The sequence below is a fragment of the Schistocerca serialis genome, chromosome 1, assembly GCF_023864345.2.
Source record: "Schistocerca serialis cubense isolate TAMUIC-IGC-003099 chromosome 1, iqSchSeri2.2, whole genome shotgun sequence".
Lineage (NCBI taxonomy): Eukaryota > Metazoa > Arthropoda > Insecta > Orthoptera > Acrididae > Schistocerca > Schistocerca serialis.
Genome location: NC_064638.1, coordinates 717,862,813 through 717,877,484, shown reverse-complemented (window position 1 = coordinate 717,877,484; position 14,672 = coordinate 717,862,813). Strand labels below are relative to the sequence as shown.

The 14,672-nt window shown below is 43.6% G+C and overlaps 1 protein-coding gene across 1 annotated transcript in view; it reads left to right on the top strand.

Annotated features, from left to right (window-relative positions):
- Positions 1-169: 169 nt before the first annotated feature.
- The window catches only part of LOC126427097 (proton-coupled amino acid transporter-like protein pathetic), a 161,725-nt gene continuing 147,222 nt past the window's right edge, over positions 170-14,672 (top strand). The window contains exon 1 of the mRNA XM_050089341.1: positions 170-285. Within this exon, the coding sequence (XP_049945298.1) occupies positions 170-285 (116 nt within the window). The remainder of the gene's footprint in view (positions 286-14,672) is intronic.

Here is a 14,672-nt window from a genome sequence, read left to right as displayed (position 1 = left end):
GGTCAATGTCGTGGAAAACCCTGCCTGCCTAATGAATCCAGCTGTAGCAATGCTACAACATAGAGAATGATCATATATATAAGTAAGTGTCAACAGGAAAGCTTTTGTGACAATACTGGCAACAGCAGCAATAAAAGACCTAGAACCAATGTCTACAGAGGGAAAGGAAATGGTCACAACATGTACATCTACACAACCAGCAACAACAGCAGCAATAAATGACTCAGGAGCAACTCCACCAGAAGAAAAGGAAACAACAAATGAAATGCACAGTGTAGCAAGCAGGTGGAAAACAGTGCCTCCACACCATCTGAAAGACTTTTTACTATCAAGCACGAAGAGGAGGAGGCCACCACAATAAGTACAACTAAATGTTTAGCAGTACTTTCCCAGAATATACAATCCACAAAAAACGAAGTTCAACAGAAGTAAATTTACAAACACTAGACAGTTCAGTTGTGTGTCTTACGGAACACTGGTACAAAGTTAATGAAATCTCATATTTAGTCTTAGCCTCATAAGAACTTCCTTGTTTTTACAGTAGTCTCTCCATGAAAGCTGGGGGTTCATGTATTTATGTGAAGAGAGGTATTTCATTTAAAGACAGAAATGACCTTACAGCATTAAGTGTTGATAAACATTTTGAACTCTCAACTATTCAAGTAACAGAACACAACAAGTCAAAAACACAAATGGTAATTTGTGTGTACCGATCACTGAGTGGTGAGGTGGATATTTTTTTCTCAAAACTAAATCAAACACTAGATAAGGTATCTTGCTCAAAAACAAGCATAATTGTCTGTGGGGACCTCAATATCAATACAATGAAGTCAGATGATATCAGCCATGCCCATTTAAATGTTTTGTACAGTTATGGCATGACTTCGCTTGTAAACTGTCACTCTAGAGTAACCAAACAATCTTCTTCATTGATAGACCATGTAACAACAGATATAGACAGGAAAAAATGCTATATACATCTTCAAGATCTAGGCTTAGCAGATCATTTGTGTCAGAAATTAAAAGTGAATTTTGTGTAGAAAAGCCCCCTAAATGAAAAGTATACAAAAGGCTCTTCTCAAAGTCAAGCCTGCATGAATTTTCATCCCAGATACAATATGAAGGGTGGGAGGAAGTCTATGCGAAAACAAATGTGAGCAAAATGTTTAATAGTTTCATGCCCATTTTTAAACTAAAATTTGAGGAAGCATTCCCCAAAACTTTGCATACCATTGCAACTTCAGAAAAAAATATATGGATAACCAGATGTATCAAAAAAATCCTCTGAAACTCTTCAGTATCTTGCTTCAATCAAAAATAGACAGATTGACCCAGCCTTTTGCAGTTTTATAAAAACTACCAGTGAATCTGCAGAAAGGTACTACTAGCTGCTAAAAAACTCACAAACCATAAAATACTACAGCAGGCAGGAAGCAAAAGCAAAGCAGCCTGGAATATTATCAAATGGGAAACAGCAAACACAGAGCAAAATCATTTTAATTCACAAATTAAGAACACAAATAGACAAATGAATCACTCAAAAAAATGGCTAACTTTGTAAATGTGTACCTCAACAGCATTGCTAAGAAATTACAACAGAACTTTCTAGACACTTATGCCTTACCCATCCAGAACCATTCACCAAGCTCAATGGCACTCTATTCAGCAACTGAGAAAGAGACCGCACAAGTTTTACATCAATTAAAAAATAAAATAATCAACTGGTCTAGATGAAATACCAGCTTCTTTCCTTAAAGAACGTGTAAATTCCACAAAACCTCCATTAACAAAAATAATCAGTGAATCATCCAAATCTGACTGTTTTCATGAGCACCTAAAACAAGCAAAAGTGAGACCATACTTAAAAAAGGTGATGCAGAAAATGTAGAAAACTACAGACCAATCTCTCTACTGTCCACCATTTCCAAAATTATTGAAAAAGTAATGAAAAATAGGTTAATGCAGTATCTAAATAAGTTTAACTTTCTTTGCAAAGAACAACATGGTTTCAGCCCAAAAGAGATACAGAATTGGCTATTGCACAGTTTACAAAGGTAATTCTTGAGGCGCTGGACAAAGGTGACCAAGTGAATGGAATTTTCTTGGACTTATCAAAGGCATTTTATACAGTGGACCACATAAATTAGAGTTACTAGGAATAAGACGTGTGATTAAGAAGTGGTGAAGTTCTGCCTAGAAAACCAGATGCATCGTGTTGAGATTTCACATACTTCAGAAAGATTTATAGTAAAACACTTACCAGATCCAAAAAAATATTAATATAGGCATCCGGCAAGGTAGTGTATTAGGTCCAGTCCCTTTTCTTATTTACAATAATGATTTACTACAGAGTATCAGATGTGTGGAAGAAATACTATTTGCTGATAACATCAAAATAGTGATCACAGCCAAAACTCCAACACAGTTGACAGAAAAGGCTAATGCAGCCCTCAGAGATGTTCACAAGTGGTCATGGAAAAATAAAGTAACTTTAAACGCAAAGAAAACTAATTGTATGTACTTCCGGTTGAATAAAAGACACAATGATGGTGAATTAACAATTAATGATGATAAGAAAATGTGTAATGGAAACCAAATTTTTGGGCTTGAAAGTAGATTGTCAACTGAAATGGACAGAACATAAAAAAGCTTTAACAAAGAGACTATCCACAGCGTGTTATGCTCTACGAATACTTGCAACACTGTGCAATATTTCATGCCTCAAAATGACATATTTTGGATACGTGCACTCAATCCTCAGTTATGGAATCATGGGAATATTCAGTCTGTCTTTAAGGTGCAGAAAAGAGCTGTATGGATAATAACAAATAGCAGCAATCGGGCCAACAGTACCGATTTATTCAAAAAACTGGAAATTCTGACTGTCCCATAGACTATAGCTAATGTGAGGAAAAATAATCATCTGTATGCTATAAACAGCTCAACACATGACCGTGAAACTAGATCCAGCCACTACTGATACCTAAAAAAGAAAAACAAGTCCAAAACACAGAACAGTATGTTACGTAATGTCCTAAAACTGTACGACAGGCTCCCACAGGAAATAAAAGGTGTAAACAAACTTCATATCTTTAGGCAAAAGGTAAAAACATATTTACTAAGTAAAAGATGTTACAAAGTAAATGAGTATTTAGCATAATTGTAGATAGCTATAGACACATATATCACATAGGCCTATATAAAGAGACAGTATATGGCATACCTGTAATTATTGTAAGAATTGACCTGCAAAAAATTGTAAGAACTGAATTGTAAACATTGTAAGAACCCATGTATGTTTTAGGTCATAAGACAAAATGGACAACATCCTTACAATTTGCATTGTTAGAAAGATGAATAAACATCAATCAACCAATCACATTGGAAAGGTTGAAAAACAAAGCACATTTTAATTCATTATCCTCTATAGCTTTGGAAACAAGTTTTAGTTAATGGGAGAGAAGTGTCTCCATTGATTAGCGTTTTCTGAAAACATTCTATGTGCTGTGGCCTTCTCCACCAGACATCACAGCGCCTAGAATATCAGCAACCAAACTGACAGCCAGCAGCCGCGGTTGCCCGCCTTGCAGGCACACCAAAGCACTACACAACCGACAGGCAACATTGATGAACGGTCACAACAACAACACTACAGCAAAGACACCAGCGGCCGCCAAGGGCTACTACCGGCCCACATAAACATGAGGAAGAGGTCACTGCAGATCCTGGAACTATTTTCAAACGTGATGGAAAATAGTTCTGAGGTATTCATCTGCCGAAGTGCTATAAAGGCCAGCGCTTGGCCACACATCAGCAGTTCATCGACCGCCAGCAGACATGGATAGCTGCCGCCCTGGCAACCCAGCTTGGATCTTCTCGCTGATCTCTGGATTAGGCTTGGTATATCGGAGAAGTCTCTGGCAGAGACTAGTAGGAACATATTTCAGTTATTTTCTATATTATTCTTGTAATGAGTTGTGATTCGAAGATGGATCACTGTTTTGTGTTGGTGTTATACTTGGAGAATTTGTTTTGGTTAATTGAAGAGTTCAATAAATTGTTTTTGGACTTGATCATTAGTTTCCTCTGCTTACGCAGACATATCACTATGCAGTAACAAGAACTTTGGCTTTGTCTAGAATATCTAGTAATCAATCATATTGTATAGTGGCGTCACTTTGAACTAATTTTGGATTGTGTTTCAAACAAAATCATCTGATGCATGGTAGTTTTGTAAGTTTTGTAAAATGACTTGTGGTTATCACGTATTGTACAACCGTAATAACACACTTTAGATGTAGAATATACATTTATTTAGCACAGAAGTAAGGAAGAACAATATGGCAGTACAAAAGTTATGCGCATAGACAAAGCAAAATCAAAGATGATCGAGTCCAAAGATATGGCACTTTACGCCAGAGGCACCACAGAGCACCCCCCACCCCCTCCGGTAGTGCAGAGCACGGCGGAGCAAAGCTTTCTTACTCAAACACAAAATCTTCATGCCAGTGCGGCGGTAGAAGGCGGCATCCAGCGTGAGAAGTGGGCACGTCGGAACCACGCCAACAGGGTCACGTGTATCAGACTGCTGCTTAGGTGGCGGAATGTTGCCCGAAGTCATGTCATCGGCGCCAGTAGGTGGGACAGCGGCGACAGCAGGCAGATCTGAAGCGTCGGAATGCAGGTCAGAGAGGGACCATATCAGTTTTAAACGGTTGATGGAAACTGTTTGAAGTCGTCCATTGAGATGAATTACTAACATATTCACTCCACGACGTTAGACGTGGTGCAGGCCCAAATAAGGTGGTTGGAAGGAGTCATCACGCAGCATCATGAATTCACATGATGCCAGGTCCTTGTGGACGAACACTGGCGGCGTGGTATGAGGGCGAGGAGGGGGGTTCGTAGGTGAGCGACGTGTGCATGCACCCATTCCACAAGGGCCAGAAGGTCGATCACATCAGCCGACAGTGTGTCCTCTGTGAATTTGCTGGCAGGAGGAGGGGCTCTCCGTATAGGATCTCGCCAGCAATGCTTTCAGGTCTCCTTATGGGCAGAGAGGGTGCCAAGTATGAACCAAGGGAGGGCCTCAGACCATAACCCACCGTGACACATGAGCACATCTTTTAGAGATTGCTGCCATTGTTGAACCAGGCCGTTCGTCTGCAGGTGATAGGCCATATTGTGGAATTTTGCTACACCGCACAGCTCACACAGTTGAGCAAAAATCATGGATTCGAATTGTTGTCCCTGATCGGTAGTGAGTGAAAGAGGGCAGCCAAACCTTGCGACCCGTGCAGATAAAGAAGTGCGAGCAATGATTTCTGCCATTATGTCGACGAGAGGAACTGCCTCGACCCAACGGGTTACGTGGTCGATCATAGGTAACCCTCAGAAGGGGGAAGCAGACTGACCACATCAATGTCGACATGCTGAAGGCGACCCCTTGGGGATGTCAGACTTGCCTAATGGAGGCTGCGTGTGTCTGTTGACTTTACTACTTTGGTGTGGGACACACACACAGGTGCAAGTGCGGCAGTCATGCCGCACGCTGGGCCAGACAAAGTGTTCAGTGACTAGTCTCATCATTGCCCGTGTTCTGGGGTGTGCCAAGTTGTGTAAAGCATTGAAGATCCCACGCTGAAAAGTGGATAGTACAAAGCGGCAGGGGGAGCATGTAGACACGTCGCAAAGGACCGGGGCTGTCAACCAGTGTAGGACAAGAGGTTGTACAGCGAGCGAAGACTCGACGTCCGAAACTAATCGCTGTGTATCGATGTGTTTGATCTGCAGTCAGGTGAGGTCATCTAAGTACAAGGGTGTGGTAAGCACTGAGATACGAGATAGATGTTCAGCTACAACATTCTCCACACCGCAGATGTAGCAAGCATTCGAGGAATGTGGGCAAATTTAGTCCATATGGCAGAAACGTCTTGGTGGAAGGTCCTTTGCCGGGTTGCATATCGTGTCCATCAGAGGCTTACGATCCGAGTAGATAGTGAAAGGTTGCCCCTCGAGGTCACTCTGGAAGTGTTTGATTGCCTCATAAACTATGAGAAACTCGTGGTCGAAAGCTGACCACTCACACTGGCTCCTGGTTAGTTTTTTTGAAAAGAAGCAGAGAGTCTGGGTAAAGTCAGCAGTGTGCTGTTGTAAAACAGCACCCACAGCTGAGTCACTTGCGACAGTTGGAATAGAAAAACGGGCTTCAGGATTGGGGTGGACAAGTGTGACAGATTTTGTGATGACTGTTTTGAGATTATCAAATGCGTTGAGCATGGGTTTGGTTCAGTTCAACTTTTGTTTCCCCATCGTATTTTTGCCGGAGAGGGTGTCGTTGAGGGCCAATTGGACTGAGGCGGTTTGAGGGATGTGGTTGGCATAGATAAAATTTTACCATACCCAGAAAACAATGGAGTTGAGCATAATCTTCAGGAAGAGGCAGGGCGAGAACGGTTTCGACATGAGAATCCGTTGGTTGGAGGCCGTTGGCTGAGACAGTATGGCTTAGGAATGTAACTGGTGTAGAACAGAGTTGAGATTTATTGTGGTTGATGAAATGCCATTGGCTGTGAGAGCTGAATGGACTGCATCAAGGTGAACCTGGTGCTCCTTGGCAGAGGAGGAAAAAATCAGAATGTCGTCCAAATAAGCAAAAGCAAAAGGCATAGGTAGCAAAATGGAATCAATGAACTGTTGCCATGTCAGTGTGGCATTTTTCAAGCCATAAGGCATGTAACAGTATTCAAATAGGCCGAAGGGTGTGAGGATGGCTGTCTTTGGAATATCCAGGGGGTGCATAGGAATTTGGTGATATGCCTTCGAACAGTTTAAGACAGAGAAGAACTTCGAGCTGTGCAGTAATTGCATGAAATCCTGGATATGAGGAATGGGATAGTTATTGATAATTGTCCAAGCATTAAGGGACCTGTAGTCCCCGCACATGTGTAAGGAGCCATCCTGTTTAGGAACAAGGTGGATAGGTGAAGACTAGTTGTTGTCAGATGGTCGGAGCACGCCTGAAGATAATAAATCCTGAATGATTTCTTTCGTGAGCAGAGGTTGGGAAACGTTAAGATGCCTAGCTTTGTAACGTACAGGTGAGCTGTCTGTGGTGTGGGTTCTATGACAAGTGCCATTGCTGATGGCCGATACCTGCGGAAGGAGGCAGGCAGGGGGCCACGGGAGGGGAGGCCATGTGCAACGACTGTTCACTGACCTTGCCAGACTGGAATAGCGTGGGCAGGGCGTCAGCAGCAGATGACGACAAAGAGCATGGCGTGGCAACCACATGATGTGAGGAATGCCATGAAGTGAGAACAGGAGCATCCTGTACATTAGCCTGCGACGACGTGGACACGGTAGCAGGCTTAGGGAAGCTTGACACACGAGCAGTGTAGTGCGAGTGATAGTTCCGTATGTTGCGGTTCTGCAGACGGGTCGCAAATTGTACTCCATGCATGTGATAATTCAGCAGAGGCACTGGCAATGCGGGTGCTTAATGCCTCATTATGTTGCGGAGCTCGTTGATTTGTGCACACATGTCCGATAAATCAGAGAGCCGTACAGTAATAAGCTCAAGCAGAGGTGCGCATGTGGAAAGCATAGCCAAGGAGTCAGAGAGCAAAGTTGTGCTGAACTTGTTCGAGCATGGATCAGTAGAACCAGATGTGTAGCAGAGGGTGGTGACCTGCAGGTCTGGGAAAAGTTCGTAATGGTGTAGGAAGTCCACCGCGATCACAGGTTCATCCACATCAGTGACGTGGAAAGTCCAAGGGAAAGTGGCGACTGGTGATATGCGAAGTGACATCTTGATGGAGTCAAGGACCATGATAGGAGAGTGATTTGTAGCAATCAAAGTGAGGTAAGCAGGAGAAAGCATGCTGCTTGCGTGCTTTGCCGGGATAATGCTGACATAATGCTGACATCGGCACTGGTGTTGACGAGAAACTGAGTGCCTGATAACAAGTCCGTGACATAGAGGCATTGTGCCACTGGAGCAAGTGGTGCAGCATCGGATGGTAGGCACTGTGAAGGATTGTGGCAAGACGCGACGCCTAAATGCCAACGCGGCAGTTGGTGAGTGGTATCCCCATAAGTAGCATGGTACCAGCATAGCAGGTAAGCTTGGATGCGAGGCAGTGTAGGGTGTGAGGGGGACACAGCTGACTGCGTCGTTGCTTGAGACAACTCGGGCTGTTACTCGGGTGGGGTCAGCTGCTGTTGAGAGGCTGCAGCCAGTATCCCCTGTAGGCTGCTAGATGGCAGCTCCTGACAGGCTGCTGAGGTGAGCGCGCTGGCCTCTACCAGCAGAGTGAAGAACCAAAGGTGCAGGCATGCCAACTAGTGGCGATGAGGATGTCGTCCATGACAGGCGGTGTCGGTGATGAATGATAGTGTAGGCTCGGTCAGCCGCGCATAGGCAAACCTCAAGATGGTCAGTGACGTGAGATAGCAGGTGAAGTTATAGGTCCGATGGCAGTTTAACCATCCACAAAGTCCAAGGCACAATGTCCAGCAGCGCTTGATCATCAATTAATGTACGAAGGTGCTGCCAAAGCTGTGAAGGTGTGCGGTCATCAAGGTGCTCATTGTGAATAATGCGGTGGATAGCCTCTGCTGGAGGGTGAGAAAGGCATTCGATGACAAATAGTTTCGCCATTAAATACATGGGCGAGGAGATCAATGATGAGGTCTGTATGAGCATGGAGGTGGCTCACCAGACAGATGAAAGGTGTGTGGTCATCTGAAATCCCATGGGATATCCAGTAGGTGATCCACCAATGTGAACCAAGTCTTAGGATTATGCTTTTGCAAAGCAGGCAGCTTAGGAAAGCTTCTGGGTAACAAATGTTGATGCAGCACTGGTAGGCAAAGATCTGGTGTGCGGGGCAGGAAGCCCCCTGACATTGGGTGTGCAGTAGCGGTGGACAGTGCATCCCCCAAGGTCTTAGGTGGGGGCAGCCACAAGTAGTGCGTGATGTGGAGTGAGCAGGTGCGACCGATAACATGATGTGTCCCAGGTGCAGGCCTGACAACGAATGCAGCATGGGTGTAACAGCTGGTGGCATTGCAACAGCAGGCAGAAGGCGGTCATGATGCTGCCACGGGGGGCTGATCCAGTAAATAGCATGGGCAGAAAAGCTGGTGCCGTTACATAAGCGGGCGGAAGGTGATTATGGTGTGGGCCAGCACAAGAAGTCTGTTAATGATGAAAAGAACCACAAAATAACTCGCAAACAAATGATGACAATGTAAGAGTCACGACTGTAATTATCACGTATCATAGGGCAATTCTGGGTTTTTAGGAACCCCCACCTGGTTCAGTCTCCATGACCAACTACATCCTCACCCACAATTACTTCTTCTTTGAAGGTGTTACCAACAAACAAATCTGCGGTACAGCTATGGGCACCCGCATGGCACCATTCTATGCTAACCTATTCATGAGCCATCTAGAGGACTCCTTCCCAAAAACCCTGACTCCTAAACCCGTCACCTGGTTCAGATTGATTGATATCTTTACTATCTGGATTGAAGGTGAGGACACCTTATTCACATTCCTCCAGAACCTCAACAACTTCTCCCCCATTTGCTTCACCTGGTCCTACTCAACCCAACAAGCCACCTTCCTAGATGCTGACCTCCACCTCAGAGATGGCTACATCAGTACCACTGTCCACGTCAAACCTACTAACCAACAGCTATATCTCCACTTCGACAGCTGCCACCCATTTCATACCAAGAAATCCCTTCCGTACAGCCTAGCCATCCATGGTCGTCACATCTGCAGTGACGAGTAGCCCCTCTCTAAATATACCAAGGGTCTCACTGAAGCCTTCACTGACCATAAGTATGCTCCCATCCTTGTACAAAAACAAATCTGCCATGCCTTATCTTTCCAGTCTCCCACCACCTCCCAAAGTCCCACAGTCCGGCCACAAAGGAGCATTCCCCTTGTAAATCAGTACCATCCGAGACTGGAGCAACTGAATTACATTCTCCGCAAGGGTTTCAATTACCTCATGTTGCGCCTTGAAATGAGAAAAGTCGTACCTACTATCCTTCCCACCCCTCCTAACATGGTATTCTGCCATCCACCGAACCTACACAATATACTCGTCCATCCTTACACAACCCCTGCTCCCAATCCCTTACCTCATGGCTCATACCCCTGTAATAGGCCTAGATGCAAGACCTGTCATGTGATCCACAAGCTAAGCTGTAACCACTATGCTGCATTCTATGTAGGCATGACAACCAACAAACTGTCTGTCCACATGAACGGCCACCGACAAACTGTGGCCAAAAAACAAGTGGACCACCCTGTAGCTGAGCACACTGCCAAACATGATACCCCTCATCTCAATAACTGCTTCACAGCCTGTGCCATATGGATCCTTCCCACCAACACCAGCTTTTCTGAATTGTGCAGGTGGGAACTTTCCCTGCAATAGATCCTATGTTCCCGTAACACTCCTGGCCCAAACTTTCGTTAGTCACTCTCCTCACCCATCCAGCCCCCTCCCAGTTCCCATTCCAGCACTCCACAGCCGTTATTTCACCACCACACCCAGTCTTTTAATTTCTTTTATTTTTATTTCTCTCCTTTCTGCTACTTACCCCCTCCCCCCTCCACACCTTCTCTTCTACCCTCCGTCTAAACTGCAACACTTCACTGTCCGCCACTCCCACCATACTATCCCTCCCCCTCCCTGCCCCAGCCTCCACCTTACCCCCACCCAATCGCCACTCCCATCATGCACTGGTGCTGCTGCTCGCAGTGTAGTTTCAGCTCTCTGAGACTGCAGATGTGTGTGCAAGTTGAGCTTGCTTAAGTGTGTGTGTGTGTGTGTGTGTGTGTGTGTGTGTGTGTGTGTGTGCGTCGGGCTATCGCAGCTCTACATCTCTGCTGCATGGTGAGTAGCAACTTTCCTTGTCTTATATTGTTACAAAAAAGACCATCTAGTAACACAGACAAGCACGTAAACAAATTAGCTTTAGTGGAGCTATTTAACCTTTTGAATAAAAAACTCTCGGTGTACATGCCGCGTCAATTCAGGATAAAGCTCCAAGCTTTCAACCACTACATCCATGATCGTCGTCAGGGCTAACACTGACTGTCGTAAACTAGCGAGGTAGCCGTATTTAACCTTTTTTTTGAATTTTGATCATTTTGTTTTGTATCGGATTGAAATAATGTGGTATAGTTTGGCACTGCACAAATTTCAAAGAAGGACTCATGTGGAGAAAATCAACTGACGACCCGATTAAAAGTCATTATGTCGTGTTGTTAAGTTTGTTGAAGGTGCATGAAACGACATACTTTTTAATTCAATTTAAATAGGCCTCACATTAAAAACTTATTTTTATTTAACTACTTACTTTCTCTTCCCCATGAACCATGGACCTTGCAGTTGGTGGGGAGGCTTGCGTGCCTCAGCGATACAGATGGCCGTACTGTAGGTGCAACCACAATGGAGGGGTATCTGTTGAGAGGTCAGACAAGCGTATGTCTACTGAAGAGTGGCAGCAGCCTCTTCAGTAGTTGCAGGAGCAACAGTCTGGTTGATTGACTGAGCTGGCCTTGCAACACTAACCAAAACGGCCTTACTGTGCTGGTACTGCGAACGGCTGAAAGCAAGGGGAAACTACGGCCGTAATTTTTCCCGAGTGCATGCAGCTTTACTGTAAGGTTAAATGATGATGGCGTCCTCTTGGGTAAAATATTCCGGAGGTAAAATAGTCCCCCATTCAGATCTCCAGGTGGGGACTACTCAAGAGGACCTCGTTATCAGGAGAAAGAAAACTGGCGTTCTACGGATCGGAGCGTGGAATGTCAGATCACTTAATCGGGCAGGTAGGTTAGAAAATTTAAAAAGGGAAATGGATAGGTTAAAGTTAGATATAGTGGGAATTAGTGAAGTTCGGTTGCAGGAGGAGCAAGACTTCTGGTCAGGTGAATACAGGGTTATAAATACAAAATCAAATAGGGGTAATGCAGGAGAAGGTTTAATAATGAATCAAAAAAATAGGAGTGCGGGTAAGCTACTACCAACAGCATAGTGAACGCATTATTGTGGCCAAGATAGACACGAAGCCCATGCCTACTACAGTAGTACAAGTTTATATGCCAACTAGCTCTGCAGATGATGAAGAAATTGAAGAAATGTATGATGAGATAAAAGAAATTATTCAGGTCATGAAGGGAGACAAAAATTTAATAGCCATGGGTGACTGGAATTCGAGAGTAGGAAAAGAGAGAGAGGGAAACATAGTGGTTGAATATGGATTGGGGGAGAGAAATGAAAGAGGAAGCCGTCTGGTAGAATTTTGCACAGAGCATAACTTAATCATAGCTAACACTTGGTTCAAGAATCATAAAAGAAGGTTGCATACATGGAAGAATCCTGGAGATATTAGAAGGTATCAGATAGATTATATAATGGTAAGACAGAGATTTAGGAACCAGGTTTTAAATTGTAAGACATTTCCAGGGGCAGATGTGGACTCTGACCACAATCTATTGATTATGAACTGTAGATTAAAACTGAAGAAAGTGCAAAAAAGTGGGAATTTATGGAGATGAGACCTGGATAAACTGAAAGTACCAGAGGTTGTACAGAGTTTCAGGGAGAGCATAAGGGAACAATTGACAGGAATGGGGGAAGTGAATGCAGCATAGGATCAAGTAGGTAAAAAGACGAGGGCTAGTAGAAATCCTTGGGTAACAGAAGAAATATTGAATTTGATTGATGAAAGGAGAAAATATAAAAACGCAGTAAATGAAGCAGGCAAAAAGGAAAACAGACGTCTCAAAAATGAGATTGACAGGAAGTGCAAAACGGATAAGCAGGGATGGCTAGAGGACAAACGTAAGGATGTAGAGGCTTATCTCACTAGGGGTAAGATAGATACTGCCTACAGGAAAATTAAAGAAGGTTGAAGGAGTATACAGAGGGTCTATACAAGGGCGATGTACTTGAGGACAATATTATGGAAATGGAAGAGGATGTAGATGAAGATGAAGTGGGAGATACGATACTGCGTGAAGAGTTTGACAGAGCACTGAAAGACCTGAGTCGAAACAAGGCCCCGGGAGTAGACAACATTCCATTGGAACTACTGACGGCCTTGGGAGAGCCAGTCCTGACAAAACACTACCATCTGTTGAGCAAGATGTATGAGACAGGCAAAATACCCTCAGACTTCAAGAAGAATATAATAATTCCAATCCCAAAGAAAGCAGGTGTTGACAGATGTGAAAATTAGTGAACTATCAGTTTAATAAGTCACAGCTGCAAAATACTAACACAAATTCTTTACAGACAAATGGAAAAACTGGTAGAAGCCAACCTCGGCAAAGATCAGTTTGGATTCCGCAGAAATGTTGGAACACGTGAGGCAATACTGACCCTACGACTTATCTTAGAAAATAGATTAAATACAGGCAAACCTACATTTCTAGCATTTGTAGACTTAGAGAAAGCTTTTGACAATGTTGACTGGAATACTCTCTTTCAAATTTTAAAGGTGGCAGGGGTAAAATACAGGGAGCAAAAGGCTATTTACAATTTGTACAGAAACCAGATGGCAGTTATAAGAGTCGAGGGGCATGAAAAGGAAGCAGCGGTTGGGAAGGGAGTGAGACAGGATTGTAGCCTGTCCCCGATGTTATTCAATCTGTATATTGAGCAAGCAGTAAAGGAAACAAAAAAATTTCGGAGTACATATTAAAATCCATGGAGAAGAAATAAAAACGTTGAGGTTCGCCGATGACATTGTAATTCTGTCAGAGACTGCAAAGGACTTGGAAGAGCAGTTGAACGGAATGGATAGTGTCTTGAAAGGAGGATATAAGATGAACATCAACAAAAGCGAAACGAGGATAATGGAATGTAGTCGAATTAAGTCGGGTGATGCTGAGGGAATTACATTAGGAAATGAGACACTTAAAGTAGTAAAGGAGTTTTGCTATTTGGGGAACAAAATAACTGATGATGGTTGAAGTAGAGAGGATATAAAATGTAGACTGCCAATGGCAAGGAAAGCGTTTCTGAAGAAGGGAAATTTGTTAACATCGAGCATAGAATTAAGTGTCAGGAAATCGTTTCTGAAAGTATTTGTATGGAGTGTAGCCATGTATGGAAGTGAAACATGGACGATAAATAGTTTGGACAAGAAGAGAATAGAAGCTTTCGAAATGTGGTGCTGCAGAAGAATGCTGAAGATTAGATGGGTAGATCACATAACTAATGAGGAGGTATTGAATAGAATTGGGGAGAAGAGGAGTTTGTGGCACAACTTGACAAGAAGAAGGGACCGGTTGGTAGGACATGTTCTGAGGCATCAAGGGATCACAAATTTAGCATTGGGGGGCAACGTGGAGGGTAAAAATCATAGAGGGAGACCAAGAGATGAATACACTAAGCAGATTCAGAAGGATGTAGGTTGCAATAAGTACTGGGAGATGAAGAAGCTTGCACAGGATAGAGAGCATGGAGAGCTGCATCAAACCAGTCTCAGGACTGAAGACAACAACAACAACAGTAACACAGAAAAAAATCAAATATATATTTTTGATTAATATGAATATCAGCCAGCAACATTGGTCTTTAAATGGTTTTTATCTTATAAATCACTCACAATGAGCCCATTTCAGCATAGTGCCA